This window comes from Pithys albifrons, chromosome 16 (genome assembly GCF_047495875.1).
Source record: "Pithys albifrons albifrons isolate INPA30051 chromosome 16, PitAlb_v1, whole genome shotgun sequence".
NCBI lineage: Eukaryota > Metazoa > Chordata > Aves > Passeriformes > Thamnophilidae > Pithys > Pithys albifrons.
Window position 1 is genome coordinate 5,529,979 of NC_092473.1, and position 15,989 is coordinate 5,545,967.

The 15,989-nt window shown below is 39.2% G+C and overlaps 1 protein-coding gene across 6 annotated transcripts; it reads left to right on the forward strand.

Annotated features, from left to right (window-relative positions):
* The first annotated feature begins 3,683 nt into the window (after positions 1 to 3,683).
* METTL22 (methyltransferase 22, Kin17 lysine) lies at positions 3,684 to 14,721 on the forward strand. 6 transcript variants are annotated; one of them, XM_071571388.1, is made up of 11 exons: positions 3,684 to 3,703; positions 5,388 to 5,716; positions 7,853 to 8,209; positions 8,564 to 8,604; positions 8,690 to 8,834; positions 9,289 to 9,360; positions 9,947 to 10,000; positions 11,190 to 11,270; positions 12,258 to 12,360; positions 13,071 to 13,239; positions 13,947 to 14,721. In XM_071571388.1, exons 2-11 carry the CDS (start codon positions 5,587 to 5,589, stop codon positions 13,980 to 13,982), a joined length of 1,188 nt encoding a protein of 395 aa, XP_071427489.1. In that variant the 5' UTR covers positions 3,684 to 3,703; positions 5,388 to 5,586; the 3' UTR covers positions 13,983 to 14,721. The 6 variants fall into 6 exon arrangements, with proteins under 6 accessions (XP_071427489.1, XP_071427487.1, XP_071427485.1 ...); XM_071571386.1 differs by lacking the exon at positions 3,684 to 3,703 and adding an exon at positions 3,778 to 3,817; XM_071571384.1 differs by lacking the exon at positions 3,684 to 3,703 and adding an exon at positions 3,802 to 4,067.
* The last annotated feature ends 1,268 nt before the right edge of the window (positions 14,722 to 15,989 follow it).

The window sequence follows — 15,989 nt, forward strand, 5'->3', positions numbered from 1 at the left end:
ATTGCTAAGTAACTCCCAGTAATTAAAAAAGTCATTCTCATTTATTTTCTGGCATGGACACTGGGCAGAATGTGTGACATCATTACCCATCCATGGCAACAAGCTATCATGAACCAGTAGAGTTGCAGCAGTAGGATCAGTTAAAAGCAAAATATTCCAAGAGAGAGAGTGTTTATTTAAACACAGTAATCATCAGCATTACAGACCATATTTTGCTCTGCAAAAGTACTGAAAGGCGTAACTTGCTGGGAATATGACAGTCTTTCCATTCAGGAATACACTGTTCAGCACATACAGCATTCTGAGCTTTTGTCAGCTCTTTCTCACCTCTCCAAGTTGTATTTGTAATACATGAAAGTGCCTGTAGTTCTACAAACTAAGCAGCTGTTCCCTTCTTGTAATTGTGATGTTTGGGTGATACGAAGTTAATGAAGCATTAGTTAGTTAGACTAACTAATGCAGTAAGATAAAATGAAGAAGCCTTGGGGCACAAGTCTTAAATAGGACCCCACACTCGTCTGGTTTTTTCCAACTACATTTGCAGTGGATGTTGTCTACCCTGACTTTAGCAAGGCCTTCAACATTGTCTCTCACAACATCCTCATAGGCAAACTCAGGCAGTGTGGACTGGATGAGTGGTCAGTGAAGTGGATTAAGAACTGGCTGAATAGCACATCCCAGAGGATCATAATCAGTGGCACAGGGTCTAGTTGGAGCACTGTCACCCGTAGGGTCCTCCAAGGTTCAGTACTGGGGCCCAGTATTGTTTAACTTATTAATCAATGGCTTGGATGAAGGGACATATGCCTCCTCAGCAAGTTTGCTGAAGGGAGGTGTCAGAGGGTGGACCAGTCTCTGCTCGGGGCAGGGACAACAATGGGACAAGAAGCAACAGGCAGGAGCTGATGCTCAGGAAGTTCCACCTGAACACGAGGAAGAATTTCTTTACTGTGCAGTGACTGAGCACTGGAATAGATTGCCCAGAGAGAGTCTCTCTCACTGGAGATATTCCAGGACCATTTGGACACACTCCTGTGCCATGTGCTCTGGAATGACCTGCTTGAGCAGATGACTCACTGTGGTCTGTTCCAACCTGACCTATGCTGTGATTTTGTGATGTCTTTGGTGTTGGCAATCATAGTCACTGGGTTGACATTGTTTTAAGAATCATCTCATATGTTACATATGCGCCTCTCTTAGAAAAATTTTTGTGCAAATCAGCTTGTGTGGGGCATGGGAAGTCATGATGGGTGATGTCAAAGACATGAAAATTATTGTTTTGAGTAGGCCCAAGGAGATAAATGCTATAGTGAAAGAGTATGAAAGTATCTGATAAACAACCACAAAATAGCTAATGAAAAAGAAATCACTGTGGATTTTAGCTCTGTGATGTTAATGTTAGTGCTTTTTAATTCAGTTTTCTTGGCAAGGCAGTATGATTCTTAACTTCCCTTGGGAAGGAGAAATGGATATTCAGGAAATGTGGAGACAAAAAAGCTGACAGCTGCAGTTGCCCTTTTTAATTACTTTTCAATTATTCTCCTCCTGCACTTTTCACCCTCAAGCAGTTATTTAGGAATTTTCAATCTGGTGACTAACACTTGGGTGCCATAGATGGTTGGAGAACAGAGCAACGTTCTTCACTGATTTATCATGTAGACCAACAGCCATTTTTTTCACTGTGTTGCCTGACATTTCTCTGTGCTGATTACTGGCTTAAGCATACTTTGCATACCAGTATACCAGTAAACAAGATGAAGTGAAAACCAGTTCATCATATCTCCTTTCAACAGCCCCGGTACAGTAGGATTAAAATTATGAGGGCTGATACATTTTTTCTTCCTGATAGCCTTCATTTTGGTTTTTTGTTTATTTTTTTGTTTTTACTGACCTACTGAAAGCATGGCATGGGCTTCTTTCTAGTAGACATATAATGACAGAAAAGAAAACAAGCAAAGAGACATTATAGTATGTGCTGGAAAGATAAAATGAGCTTTCAGGGATACACTATGGCACAGTACAAGATCATGGTTATGGTTATTCCTGTCTGCTTAGAATGAGCTTGGTTCTCTTATTTAATCTTATGGAATTAGATTTTTCCCTGTGATATATATTTTTCAGGACTGTCTGTATAGTTTTCTTCTCTGAGCCTCCTGCAGCAGTGCTGGTATTTTAGAAGACAGTCTGTAAACAACTGTCCTAACAATAACCTTTGGGCCACGAAAGGATTGGGGAAAAACTATGTGAAAGGGAGTAATTTCTTTTAAGTCCTCTGATTCCGGGTGCGATGTGACTAAGGGATACTCTTGAGTTCTTTCTTTAAGCAAATTGATAGCTCACACGGCTCTGGGGAGGATAGGAAATGTAACCGAGACACATCCTTTAAAAAGAGGTAGAGCTTGGGAATTTGCTGCCAAAGCCCTCTTGTGTGTAATACAGAAACTGCATCTTCCTAAGCAACTATCATTATCCACATTATAATGCCTGCAGCCACACTGGCTCCTTTAAGATCTTCTGCAGCCACAAGATGTTCGTGCTTTGCCTAATGATTATGCATATGTGAAACGAGGTAGCAGCATTTTGTAGAAAAGAAATTATGGCTGCTCCGTTTCTCACATAATATACATTTGTGTTTAAAAGATCCTGTGTAGTGCAGCAAAACACCCACCTTTTAGCTCCTCTACTATTACTTAGTCTGGGTACCAGTAAGTGTCTCCTGCTGCAAAGTGGCAGGATTTTCTGACAAACAAAAACTGCTTTTCCTGCAGATTGTTAGCACTTTATAGCAGTGGGGAACATGCCAGCAGAGAGACTGCAGTAATAATTTATGTGGCAGTGTGTCACCATGGGAAGTAAAATAATGTTCTGCTCTTTCACAGGAACCAGATAAAAGGACAACAAATCTCCAAAGCATTTTTGACAGATGTTCATCCAATAAAATTCTCTACAGAAACTCCAAGGAGAGATCTGAATGGTTTGGTGTGTTTTCCATTTCATTACCACTCAACACTCTTGGCTGTAAAAATAGGGAAAGATTACTTCATTCTTTTAATAATTCCTAGCCTTTCTTGAAGGACGCAAATCATGAGAAGCAGACATCTAGAAATACAGACTCTGCACTACATTCCATGGAGTTCCTTTGGAACACGGATCTTTAATTCTTCCTTCCCCACAAGCATCTACTCAACACAAAGATCATCTGTAGCAAAGGTCAAAAATGTAGATACTAACACTGTTAGACAAATTTCTGTTCTTAAAGCCTCCTAAAACACTCTGGTCGTGCTTTTGCTGCTCAACACCTAACTCAGTCTTCTGTTCATTTAACCTGGTTCATGATACCTAGTTAAAAACTCTAGAATTAAGCAACTAAACCTGTCCCCCAAAGAAGTGAGCACATATTGCTGTTGCTTCAGCTAATCTTACGGTGATAACAGAATCCTGACATTATCTGGACTGAGGAAGAAATGCCTCTTTGCCTCTGCAGAGGGTTTTTTTTTTTCCAGTTTGTTTTCAAACCGTTTGGCGGTTTCGCATGGAATGACACACCAAACGAGACGCCGCCAGAGATGCTAAAACCAACTAATAAAAGAACGCGAGCAAGAAACGGGGGTTCAAACTCCGGAAACAACTTCTGCGGATGGCTTAGCGCAGAGCTGCTGCCGTTTCCTTCCACTGACAGGTTTTTCACCCGGGTTTAGAGCGGGTAATTATTAAACACAGAGCCCCCGCTCGCAGAAGGCACCGCCCCGGGCCCGCGGGGGCCGCCGGGCAGCGGCGTCAGCGGAAGGGGCGGACGGAGCCGCAGTCGCGGCGGGAGGTGCTCGTGGGGCCGGGTCTGGTGAGACCAGCTCGAAGGGACACGGGACAGGCAGGACTTGTCCCCGTCGCTGCTCAGCCCCGCGGAGCCGCCGGCCTCGGGCAGGGGGACCGGGAGCCCCGGAGGACCTGCGGTCTGTGCCCCGCGGGCAGAGGCGGGGCGGAAGGGGCAGCAGGACTTGCAGAAGTTCATAGAGATGCACAACTGCAGGTGCAGAGGCTGCCTGTAAAGCTCGAAGCGGTTTGAGTGCGTACGTGTGTGATTTTCCAACAGAGCTGCGCAGTTGGTCAAGGGTCTGGAGCATTGTTTTATGAGCGGGACCTATTCAGCCTCGAAAAGAACTGACAGGGGACTTCATCAGTGTCTGCAGGGAGGGGTCAGGTGATGGACCGGGCTCTGCTTATTGCCAGCAATAGGCAACGGGCAGGAAGTGATGCCCAGGCAATTCCAGCTGGATATGAGGAAGAATATCTTCCCTCTAAGCACTGGAACAGGTCGCCTAGAGAGGGTGTGGAGTCTCCCTCGCTGTAGATATTCCAGAATCATCGGGACACAATCCTGTGCCATGTGCTCTGGGATGACCCTGCTTGTGTAAGGAGGTTGGACCAGAAGACCCACTGTGGTCCCTTCCAACCTGACCCACTCTGTGCGATTCTGTGATCTTGTTCAAGAACAAGCAGATAATAGAAAATTTAACATCATCTTTCCAGGCGTTAATGCCAACATGGGAAATGGCTTCAGCAGTTTTTGAGGAGTATTAGGGGTGCTCATAGCTCTTGAGATTGGGGTTTCTTTGCTGACTAAATAATTTATGTAATGCTTGATGATTTTATTTGTGATCTAAGTGTGTCATCTCAGTTTTTAGAGACATAAATTTCATTTTCAGATCTGTGGTTCACATGCCCTTTCACAAAATGCCAGGTTTTGTAGAGCACAGCAAAATCAATGCCCTTGGTATTTTTCTGTTCATAAGAGGTAATTCATTTCTTCATGGCATAGGATAGCGAGACAACTCAGCCTTGGACAGAGGTAATGAGGGTGGTTTCAGGTGTTGGGGTTTTTTTCTGTGGAAATAAAAAGGGTGCCAAAGATGGGAGACATTAACTGCCCGGTTAGTGGAGGTGTATAAAAGGAACCGAATTTTCTTCAGGAAAGCCAGATACTCCTTAGGGGACTAACCTGTGATAGTAATAGTGTAATAGTGCCTGTTTCTGAGAAAATTCAGAAATTTCTATGAACAGCAATGTCCCTTAAAACAGTGAAGTTGTGTAAGGCCTTATTTCCTTTGAAGACCTTGACTTAGCATTGTAATTCTGTGCACTCATGGTAACATTTGGAGGTTTTTTAGGGGAAGTTGTTTTTAACACAAATTAGTAGCTCTTCCTAAGTTATGCAATGTCTGCCACTGCACTGCTAGCAGTTATGTATTTGATTAATCCTTGGAGCCCAGTAAAAGAGAGCGCATAGCAACTTTATTGGACAGTGTAATCTGATTTTTATCTTCTGAAATACTGCTGAAGCAATGTTTAGTGTTAGGAGATCACTAAAAGCTGCCTTTGTTTGGTTTTAGGTTGAATATCCTGATGAGCAACTTGCTGTCTCACTGGAGCATGGTGGACCTTGCATGATCACATCTCACCTGAGGTCTCCTCAGCAATGATGTGAGGTTACCTTGCTGAGCAAAGCTGATAACAGAAGAGTATCCCTTTGTGACAGCACTGCACAGGGGACTGTTGGGGCTCTGTGGATGTTCCTCTCACCAGTACATCATGGTAGATGTAACAGAGAAGGAGATGGATAACCCCACGTTCAGGAGTGACACTGTACTGTCAGATGTTCACTTGCACTGCCCAAACAAAAGGCATCTCATGGTACGACTGAATGCAGTTGGACAGCCAGGTAAGGTATGCTTAGACTGATGGAGCTGTATTTTAGCTGCATTCATATCTTTGTAATGGCTGAATCCTCCTTTGAATGGTTGGTATTAACAATTACATATTTTAGTCAGTTATAGGCAGAATCACCTCCTATTCAGTCCTTAGGAAGAAGACTAGCTGGATTCTCCTCATACAATTAACTACAGAATTGAAAACAATGGCGAATTTGTAGACAGCCTATCTTAAGAATTAAATTTTAAATACTTTCTGAGAAGAAGTAACCAAATAAACTTGCTTGCAAACTTAATTTTATTCATTGAGCTATAATGTCAATATAGCACTTTAAGAATCATGATGAAAACTTGAGATGTTTCTTGTATACAAACAAAGGTGAGAGCCCAGGGGTTTTAAAAGCTTAAAGTGAAAATTATCAGTAATTAATTTATGAATTTTAATAAAATCTTTATGTGATGATTGACTATCTATTCCAGAGGAGCCTAGCAGCTTTGTTTGGATTTTTTTATGGTTTGTTTTGTTTTGTTTTAAAGAATTTTCAGCAAGAACACTTAGAATAGCAATGGCTTTGACTGACGTAGAATTTGAAGAGTCAAGGCTGTAGTGGAATGAGTTGGCAAAGCCTCCTGGCTGATGGCCAGCTTTAGGTGGATATAAAGTTGTCAAGGCAACTGACCTTGAAGCTGCTGGTAAAACGTTCTGTAGAAAAGTCCTGCTGTGACAGAAGTGTTAATTGTTTCTTCAAACCGAGTTGTGACATAAAAAGAGTAACTTTTGCAGCTGTTCTGGCATATGACAATGTGAAAAGCAATAAAAGTAGGCCTGTTAAAGAAGGCATGACAAGGAAGTAATAATGATTTTGACCCTGACCAGGTTAAAATCAGGTAATTAATGCTGTGGTGTGTCTTCATGCTGTTTGACATTTGTTTGCTGTCATTTTGTTTGATGCAGAAAGCTTTCAACAAAATTAAATGACAGCATGTGCTACATGCTCTGAATGAGCTTGGTCTGGGAATTCCTCTAGTTATTGGCACAAGAATTGGATTGTAGTGTGACAACTTTAATAAATGTGAGGACAATCTAACACTGCCATTTTGATGTATTTTAGAGAAGTTTGTGGGTATTTAGGCTCTTCTCCTTTGTGTCAGACAGTGAAGATTTTATTAGATCTAACTGAAAATGGTCTCTCTAGAGAGAAACTTTGGTCAGATTACAGCAGACCGACTTTGAATGTCTTTCTTCCTAAAGAAACTGGAATAGAACTCTATAAATTGTGAAATTGTTGAAAGCACTGGTGGCAAGCACTTTATTTCTTCCCTTTTGTTGTGAATGGATGTAGATGGAAGGTCTATGGAATGTTTGTTCTTCTTCATGTGGGGTATTCAGACAGCATAGATTCCTATAATTAAACTTGCAAGGTCCCTGTTTCAATAACTTAACATTTTAATAGACAATGATGTCACTGGGTGATTGCTGCAAAATATTTTTTGATTAATTGGTTGTTGAGAACAATAGCTTAAGTCATTTAATCTCTTCAAAGAATCAATTTGAAGACTTTAAAAAAAATTAAGGTGTCAGCATGTCTGGCTTTGTCAAGTGTTTGCTGTGCACTTATTTCTGCTCTCTCATACTGAGGCAATTTCAAGGCTTGAAGTTACTTGAATTCCTAAAATTTTTAAAACAGTAAAAAAAATTCCACTTGCTTTTCACTAGAACATGCTTGTTTCTTACAAGGTAGGAATCTTAACCAAAACAAACAAATTCTAACTGATATTAATTCTGCTTTCAACTTGGTTTGAACTTGGCTGAACAGAACTTTTGGAGCATGTAAAAACCATCCCTTCTGCCAGATGTTAAAATAAGTGCCACTAAATCAGATTAAAGTGTCTGTGGTGACTGCATAGCTGCTGAGTCAGCCAGTACACTGTGAAAGTGCATCATTTATTTCTACTTACAGAACTTAATGACACAAATATTTCTTCCTAGCAAATAAAATTATATTTCGAGTTGTGTGTATAATTTTTTATTGTCTATATTTTTAGTATGAGAAACATATAACAAAATTTTATTAATGTGGAAGTGGTGCATAGATTCTGTCTCATCCAGTGTTTAACTCTGCCCTCATCCCACTGTGTTCTTACAGTGTTCCTGTCATATTTCAAATTCCTTTGGAACAGAGAAGATTTGGCATCTGAGAAACACGTGAGAGAAGTTGCAACAGAAAGAGAACACCAGAACAGAAGTGGAGAGGAGCTGTGTGACAAGGACAGGAGTAATCTGAAAAAAGAAAGAGAATTAAATAGTGAAGGAGTAGAAGCCTTGCTGGATGCTGATGGAGACTTGGAAGTGGTCAGAAGGCCTCGAAGTGCCTCTGATTCAGAAGCAGAGGATCTTTTGAGGGATATAGTGTGTCCTGTAATTCTGATGAAAGGGACAGAAGACACTTTTGAAGATGAAGATGAAGAGCGAGAATGCACTTGCAGTGATGTTGTTAAAATAGGTAAATAATAGGCTTGCAGTCAAGGAGTAATGGGCTAAATATATTCATGTAAAACAAACATAGGTTTTCCATAGAAATGGAATAGCAGTTAAGTGAAAAAAAATAATACTGTGATAATATTTTTAAATTTACCTTTTTACCTGTAGAAGTGATTTAGGCAGTTGTATACCATGGGGGACTCAGTGATCCTTAGAGCTGGGGTCTGGCATTAGCTACCATTATTATGTAGAATGAAAAGTGTTCAGTTCTGTATTTGAAAGGGAAGCATGACTTGAGACTCGAACTTGCCATTACGGAACTTGATTTGAACAACATTTTGAGATAATTATTTGTGCTCTGCTTTCATTTCCACAGAACATACTATGGCAACCCCCTTAGAAGATGTTGGTAAACAAGTACGTGTTCTGCCTTGGAGTATCTTGCTGCTCGTGGATTGTGCTTCAGAATTTACTCAGTGTTAATTGCTGCTCTTCTCCACAGGTCTGGCGTGCAGCCTTTCTTCTTGCTGATTACATTCTCTTCAAAAGGGACACATTCAGGTGTTGCTCAGTGCTTGAGCTTGGAGGTGGCACTGGAATTACAAGTATTATCATGGGAACAGTTGCCAAGAGAGTTTATTGCACAGGTAAGGTAGTTATTTTCAGGTAAATATTTTCATGAAACTTCACAAAGAAGTGCTTTCATCCTGGTACTTTCATCCTCATCTCTTCCATTTTATTTAGTAATTTTTTATTAGTGTGTATCAAGTTGTGTTATGTACTGAACAATAACAGGGTCAAGAAGGCAGCACTACTTTTAAGCACAAGAGTTTAAATGCAAGTTAGGTTGCTGTGAACAAAAGATGGTGTGTCCAGATTAAAATAGGTAGTATAGGGATCTAACTTCTCTTCAAAAGTGTCTCAGAGCTTAGTACTGAAATACAAAAGGAAGGAGGATAATTGGGAAGCAATCCCCAGTGGATAGAGTTGCTCTGAATTTTCTTTATCATCTTAAGAAAAACTTCAAGTATTAGTCTGAGAGGTCAAGGGCATGCACAGCCCATACCAAATATTTTTAATCTCATTATCACTGTTTTCCAGATGTTGGTGAAGATCTTTTGGCCATGTGTGAGCAAAATGTTGCATTAAACAAACACCTGATGGAGCCAGGAGGTAAGACCTGTATAATCAGTGTTTGTGCTACATATGAGCTGCTTTGGGATTAAACAGCACAGTCAGTGACTACCCAGCATATCCACATGTAGTTATATTTTTGTCTTGGTTTAAACTGACTCATTTGGTGAGAAAAATGCAAGACATCTCTATGTGGTCTATAATGGGACAGCTTCCTTTTGAGAAGAGCAAAATACTTACCTTTTCTCTGGTCATTATTTAGGACCGGCTGTAGTTCCCACACAGTCATTGTGTGAGTTGCTCTGAGGTCCTTGGGGGAGATCTCAGGAGTGCAGGTGCCAGGGGTCACATAAACAGGGTGTAAGTGACAGAGGTAGAACTCTGGAAAGGAGAGGTATTTTGGGTCAAAGAGAACATTTGTTGGCTTTCTGACTTTTCATTCTGTTCTCTCATGGTTGGGTAACTGAGTTTGTTCAGCAAATGATTTAATGTTCAACCTCACTTGGTTTGTATCCCTCAATAATAGATCTTCATCACTTGTTTCAGTACAAGTTTTGCCTCTTTACTTTTGTTCAGATAGTGTCTGAAAGGCCATTTGTGACTCGTGATCTTTCTTCATCCACAGGAGGGGAAGTTAAAGTGAAAGAACTGGACTGGCTGAAAGATGAATTCTGCACTGGTAGGTGGCTATAATGGGTCCTTTCAGGTAGGGCTTGGTGTTTTGGTTTTGTGAGGGTTTTTTTTTTCCTTCAGAGACATCAAGAAAACTCATTCTATTGTTAATGAAGTGAATTCTCCACCACACAGGCCTCTGGAAAAATAGTTGAAAGTACACCCAAGTCTTCGGGTGCATCATTGCCATGTGAATGAGAAAAGAGGGATTTACTGGTAGATTGAGAATAGACAAGTAGTGACTGTCCTTTACTGTGTCACAGTCCAGAGGTACAAAGAAAGATGTATCAATTATGTGGAATTTGGGTACGGTGATGCAGATCTGAGTTACTGTAATCCAGATTTTTATGTGATGGGATTGTGCATTGTAACTGCATGATGCCAAAACTGAAAGGTGATGGAGGGGTAGGTGCTGATTTGAAGATCTATAAATACTTGATCCAGTTGTAGTGGTGAATGTATTCTATTGTAAATATTTGCCAAAGAAATGTGTTCTGCTGCTTTTAGGAGAATAAAAGCAACAAATTTGAGGAACATTTTAAGTGCAATTAGTGATAGTAGAGCAGATCACTTAAACTTTCTTCCTAGTGATTGCAAGGTCAACAGAAAATTGTAGCACTAGGTTACATGAAGCCTAATTCATAGATTTTTATATCATCAGTTGAATTTGATGTAATGCTTATAAAGAACAGAACAACTATTCAAGCAAGTAGAAACATCTTCTCTTGGACCTCAAAAGAAAATTCTTGTTAATGTAAGTATTTGATGCTTCCAGTTGAAAAAGCTTTATGTTTTTTAGGCTTTCAAGTAAAGTTTTTTTTTAACAAAGTCTATATTTTAAAAAGCACAATGGAGTAGTAAACTTAGTCAGAACTTATACAAAGATATATTTGATTTTTTGTTTAAAGGTGTACTTCCTTTAATTTAGTTAAATCTGTGATGTTGCTACAGGGTAGTGACTGGTTGTAAATTCTGAAGTGAAAGAAAATCTGTGTTTGCCAGTCAGCATTTGGAGGGGTGGACATACACAGAGGAAGCAGAGAACTGCAGGGAACTTCAGAGAATGAACAGAGGGAGGGTTTGGTTTCCTTTCAGTGTTGATGGAGTAGCAGATTCCCACAGGAGTTAAGAAGTTTCTTTTCTCAAGCATTTGAGACATTTAATCATGTACATCAAAGCCTTATCCTTTCTTACAGATCCTGAAGTTCCTTATAGCTGGTCTGAAGAAGAGATTGCTGATTTGCATGATCACTGTTCTGTGATCATGGCAGCTGATGGTAGGAAAATATAAACAGTAGGCTTTTCAGTCAAACACTTAAGCCTTATGAGTAATAATTTAAACATACCTAATCTGCTTTTAAAATCTAATAGGTCAGATCCTTACCTAATTTGTCAAAGCTCTGCCATAAGTGTTCCTGCCTGTATTTTTCTTTTCTGTACAATGGTATTTATTTTCTGACTTAGCAATAGGAGAACGGGTGTTGAAAGCTTTTTCTTTCCTTTGGTGTGGTAATTATTCGTGACTAAGTAAATTACTCAACACAATCACAAGTAAGTGATGAATTTGACTTTCAGAAGAGTTGTGTTGTCCTACCATTGTCTAATATCAGATAAATGCTGTGCAAATAGTGATAAATAGGTGGTTAAACTAAGGTTTTCTAGAATGTGAAAAATAGTCTCAGATGCTGAATTTTCCCGTAGAGTCTCAGATGCTGAATTTTCCCATAGAGTCTATGCCTTCAGATACCACTTTTTTTTTCTGCTCTTTTTGTTGCATAAGTGAAGGACTGAAAAATGACAGGCTAGCTTATCTCTAAAGGAAAACCATTGTTGTTTTTATGTATAGATAAAGGAGAATAAGGGTTTAGTGAGGATATTGAAAGGAGTTTCAAGTCTGCTTTCCAAGGAGATACAGTTATAATGGTAAATTAGTTATGGCCTGCTTTGGTTTTTTTTAAGAAACAAGGCCCTGTGTGCTGTGATATCTTGTGTTCTTTAGCTTTGCAGGAAGATTATTTCCAGGCTGAGGGAAATCTTGTTTAAGTTTTGTAAGTTGTCTGAAAGTGATTCCCATTGATATGAGAGAAGGCTTAAAGAAAGCCTGACATAAACAGCAGCAGTCAATACTATTGCAAGGTCATCTGTTACCAAAAAAACACTTTGGCACTTAGTTAAAATATTGACTTGCTTGATTCACACCTGAGACTTAAGTAAATAATACACTGCAATATACATACTTTATGCTCTTAATACTTTTTTTTTAGTGTTCTATGATGATGACCTGACAGATGCCTTGTTCAGAACGTTGCATAGAATCACACACAACTTGAGAAATTCTTGCACAGTTTACTTAGCGTTAGAAAAGAGGTAAGTATTTTATTATATATATTATCTGATGTTCATTGTATCAGACAGGATGCAATATATGCTCAGAACAAACATTTATTTTTGTACATGCTTAATTTTTATCAGTTCAGAATTTGAGTTTCACGCGAGTTTGGATTTTTTGTCCTGCCTTTCTCTCACATGGAATAACCTCTGTGCAAATAAGGATAAATAGGTGGCCAGATTGATGTATTCTGTAATGCCTGACAACATTTGCTATATATTTTTGAGGTCGTGGAGTGCAATGAAGAGGCTTAGAATTAGGATATATATTTCCTGGCTTGAGTACCTCTAGAATAATTTCTCTTGCTTTCTTTGAAGGAGTCACTGAATGTTTTGATTTGTTGGAGTCCATTCATAAACTAATGTACAAATAGGCTTTGCTGAAATCTCTGGTGATATGCAGCAATAGCTATTCCTATGATTTGTTGCCAAGTATTTGTCCAGGAAGCCAAGCCAATGATTCTGTTGTGGCAAAATGCCTTAAAATCAATGGAAAGATTCATCCAAGGGTTATTATGTATTGATGCTAACATAAGTCTTGTCAGCTTTTCAGGAATGGAGGGTGTACAGTTTTTGGCTCTTGAAGGAAGTTAATTATGTTGAGAAGGCCCTCTTAGCTGAGGAAAGTTACACACCCATTTAAGATGACACTATAGCAAAGATGTTTTAATTAAATATTCTCTTGCCAGGCTGAACTTCACTTTAAGACATATGGATGTTACATGTGAAGCCTACAGTCACTTTAGAAATAATCTAAATGATTTGGAGAGCCTCCAAGACAGAGAAATTAAATATACTGTGGAGCCCATTAAGGTTGATTTCTGCCAGTTTCTCATTTATGAACGAATTGAGCAGTTGGTAAGTGGCATTCATGAAAATAAATGTAATGTGTCAGGCTAATCATCTCAAATTAGTATTCAGCTTAAGATGAAGTAAGAACAGGAGAATAAACATTAGCTTTTATTTCCACTTAGCTTTTTGTTGGTTTGAAATGACTCGTTTGTGCTTACGTAATCTCTGCTAGATTGACACAAGGCCTGGTTTTGGCTGGGACAGAGGTGATTTTCTATCACCAGCAGTAGAGTGGCTGAGATTGCACTCGGTTCCTCAAAGGATAAGAAGCTTTTCCTTTGTAAAATAAAATGTTTGTCATTGACTAGAAAATTGGACTCTTGATTCCTCAGTAAATTGGGTATTTATTCAGTTGTACTTCTACCAGCATTACTGAAAGCATTTGTCAACACAGGCTAAGGAAAAGAGCAAGATTATCAAACAAAATACTGCAGAAGGTCATGCAGACCAATGAAATTATTTTATACTAAATGCAAATTATTTTTTTTTAAATCATGCTATAAGAATGAAGAACTCAATGATAATTTGGTAGTCATTCCAGGAGATTACATAGATGGCTTTAGGATCCATCCACAGAATGATACTATCTATACACAGTGTAGGGAGTGTATGGTATGTCTTAAAACTTGTCTTACAGTGGGCATGTTGGACTTTCATAATTGCAACCTACTGATCTGAGAAAATACCTGTGTGTATTTTTTCTGCTCCTACAGGAATTGTGGAAGATCATGGCTGAACACTTAACATGACAGGCACATGAGAAAAGAGAAGACCTTTATCTGAGTATAAAGGTTATTTTGATCTTTTATAAAAGAAGGATTTTCATCCCAAGAAAAGCTTCTTCCTGGTGGAATTGTGCTCTCAGGGAGTATTGCTGTGCAGATTTGCTTTACTTCAGCAAATTCTGGGTTTGGCACTTGGTTTCTTGGACTTAGGCACTTGGACATGGTTTCTTTGATGTTGTTTTACAAAACTGTTTAATGTGGATCTTCTGAGTAGCTGCTGGATGCCAGACAATGGCAGTGACACAGTGACTTGTTCTTTGGGACTGTTGATTAAATCTCTCCTGTGTTATTACTGAAACTAAAAATCTGTTTGTACTTTAATAAATTTCATGTGTACTGTTATGTTTTTATCACTTTCCATATGTCCACTGTCATGGAAATCTTTATGCCCACTGGATTCTTCAGCATTAGGAGAGTGTTGGTGATGGAGCTGTTCCAGCCTGGAACTCATGGGAGTGTGCAAATGTTCATTAGAAGCATCTGGTTGACTTCTTGAAAGTCTGTGTTATATTTGGTTTAGTTCGGTTGGTTTAGGTTATGTGTATGAAGACATATTTTTGTGTTCTTTAATGAGATGAAAGGTTATTAGATGGTGATGGGCATTCCTTGTATTGTCAAAGTAAAAATTACCTAATTAACTAATTACCTTTCTTTCTCTTCAGTCTTTGTTGATGTGAAATTTTGAGAATTGCTTTGTTGTGAATGTCTGTGAGTCATTTTGCAGTAGAGAGGAAAGTTGTTGAAGATACTCACTTGATGGGATCCATTCTGTATATTTATCATCACTGAGTGTTCTCAAGTGTAGGTGGCTATTCCTAGGCCATACTTGTAGTTCCATCTGCTGTACAACACTTTGAGTCAAAACATTTTACAGTTTGTTAAACACCCTGTTCCTTTCTGGTTTAACAATATTGTATTTTGGAGTAACAGTTTAGGGTGAGTGCGTGGCTCTGCATTTCTCACCTAGACTTGCAGATGTGTGTATTGGAGATGAAGTTAGGGTGAAAATAACCCTGAAAAAGTGGTTTAATTACCTACTTTTTAAAGGTATCTTTAGGAGGCTTCCTCCAGCAGTTTGGGATTTTTCAGGAAACATTCTAGGAACAAGTGGATGCAACTTTGTGTGTGTGGTAGGGACGTTTTATTCATTAGAAGATCAGGACTTAAACTGGATATCAAAGTTTTATAGCAGATAACTATCATGAGATTGTCTGTTCCTTAACTCAACTGGTCTGTGAACTTCTACATCCACTACTAGTCCCAGTCCTTTTCTATTTTCACCTGAGGGTTTGTTTTGTTTGTTTGCTTTGGTTTTTCATTCTGATGGACAGCATCTTAAAACTTGGAGAAATAATTTTGTGTGTTTGAGATTTCTACTTACTGTGCTCATTTTATATTCTAGTTGTATATTCTTCTTGTTAGTTATAGCAATTTTGCAATCTGAGTCAGATTTTTTTGATTCCAAGGAAACCTAATTGTAAGGGTATTTCTCCATTGGATCCATGACATCTAATCCAACTGACTCCTGCGATCCAGTCAGGGCCATCAGTAGAGATTTGTTGCTGGGCATATAAAGAGAGAGTAAACAGCTATTTTGATGGCAATGTATAGTTGGGTCTGCTCTGGAGTTATGTGTAGCTGAACTCCTAACACACGTGGCAGTGCGTGGCATTTATTTATCTCAGGCCTTTGCCCAAGACCACAGTTACCTGAGTCAGACTTCCAGGACTGTGAAGGCCAAATTCTGGTGTTGATTTTAAAAGCAGTTGTTGGCTGAATGTTGGGTACAGGGAACTGAAGATTACTCCTCAAAAGTGGATGCTGAATTCCTGTGTGTCTTCTTGTTGTGACATGGCAAGAATAGCTCTCTGCCTCATAAACTCCATCTGAGTAAATTGAGGATTATTCACTTAATGCTCAGCAGCTTGTCTTTAAAATGCAGTTCACCTCCCGAGTGTGATCATGGTGCTC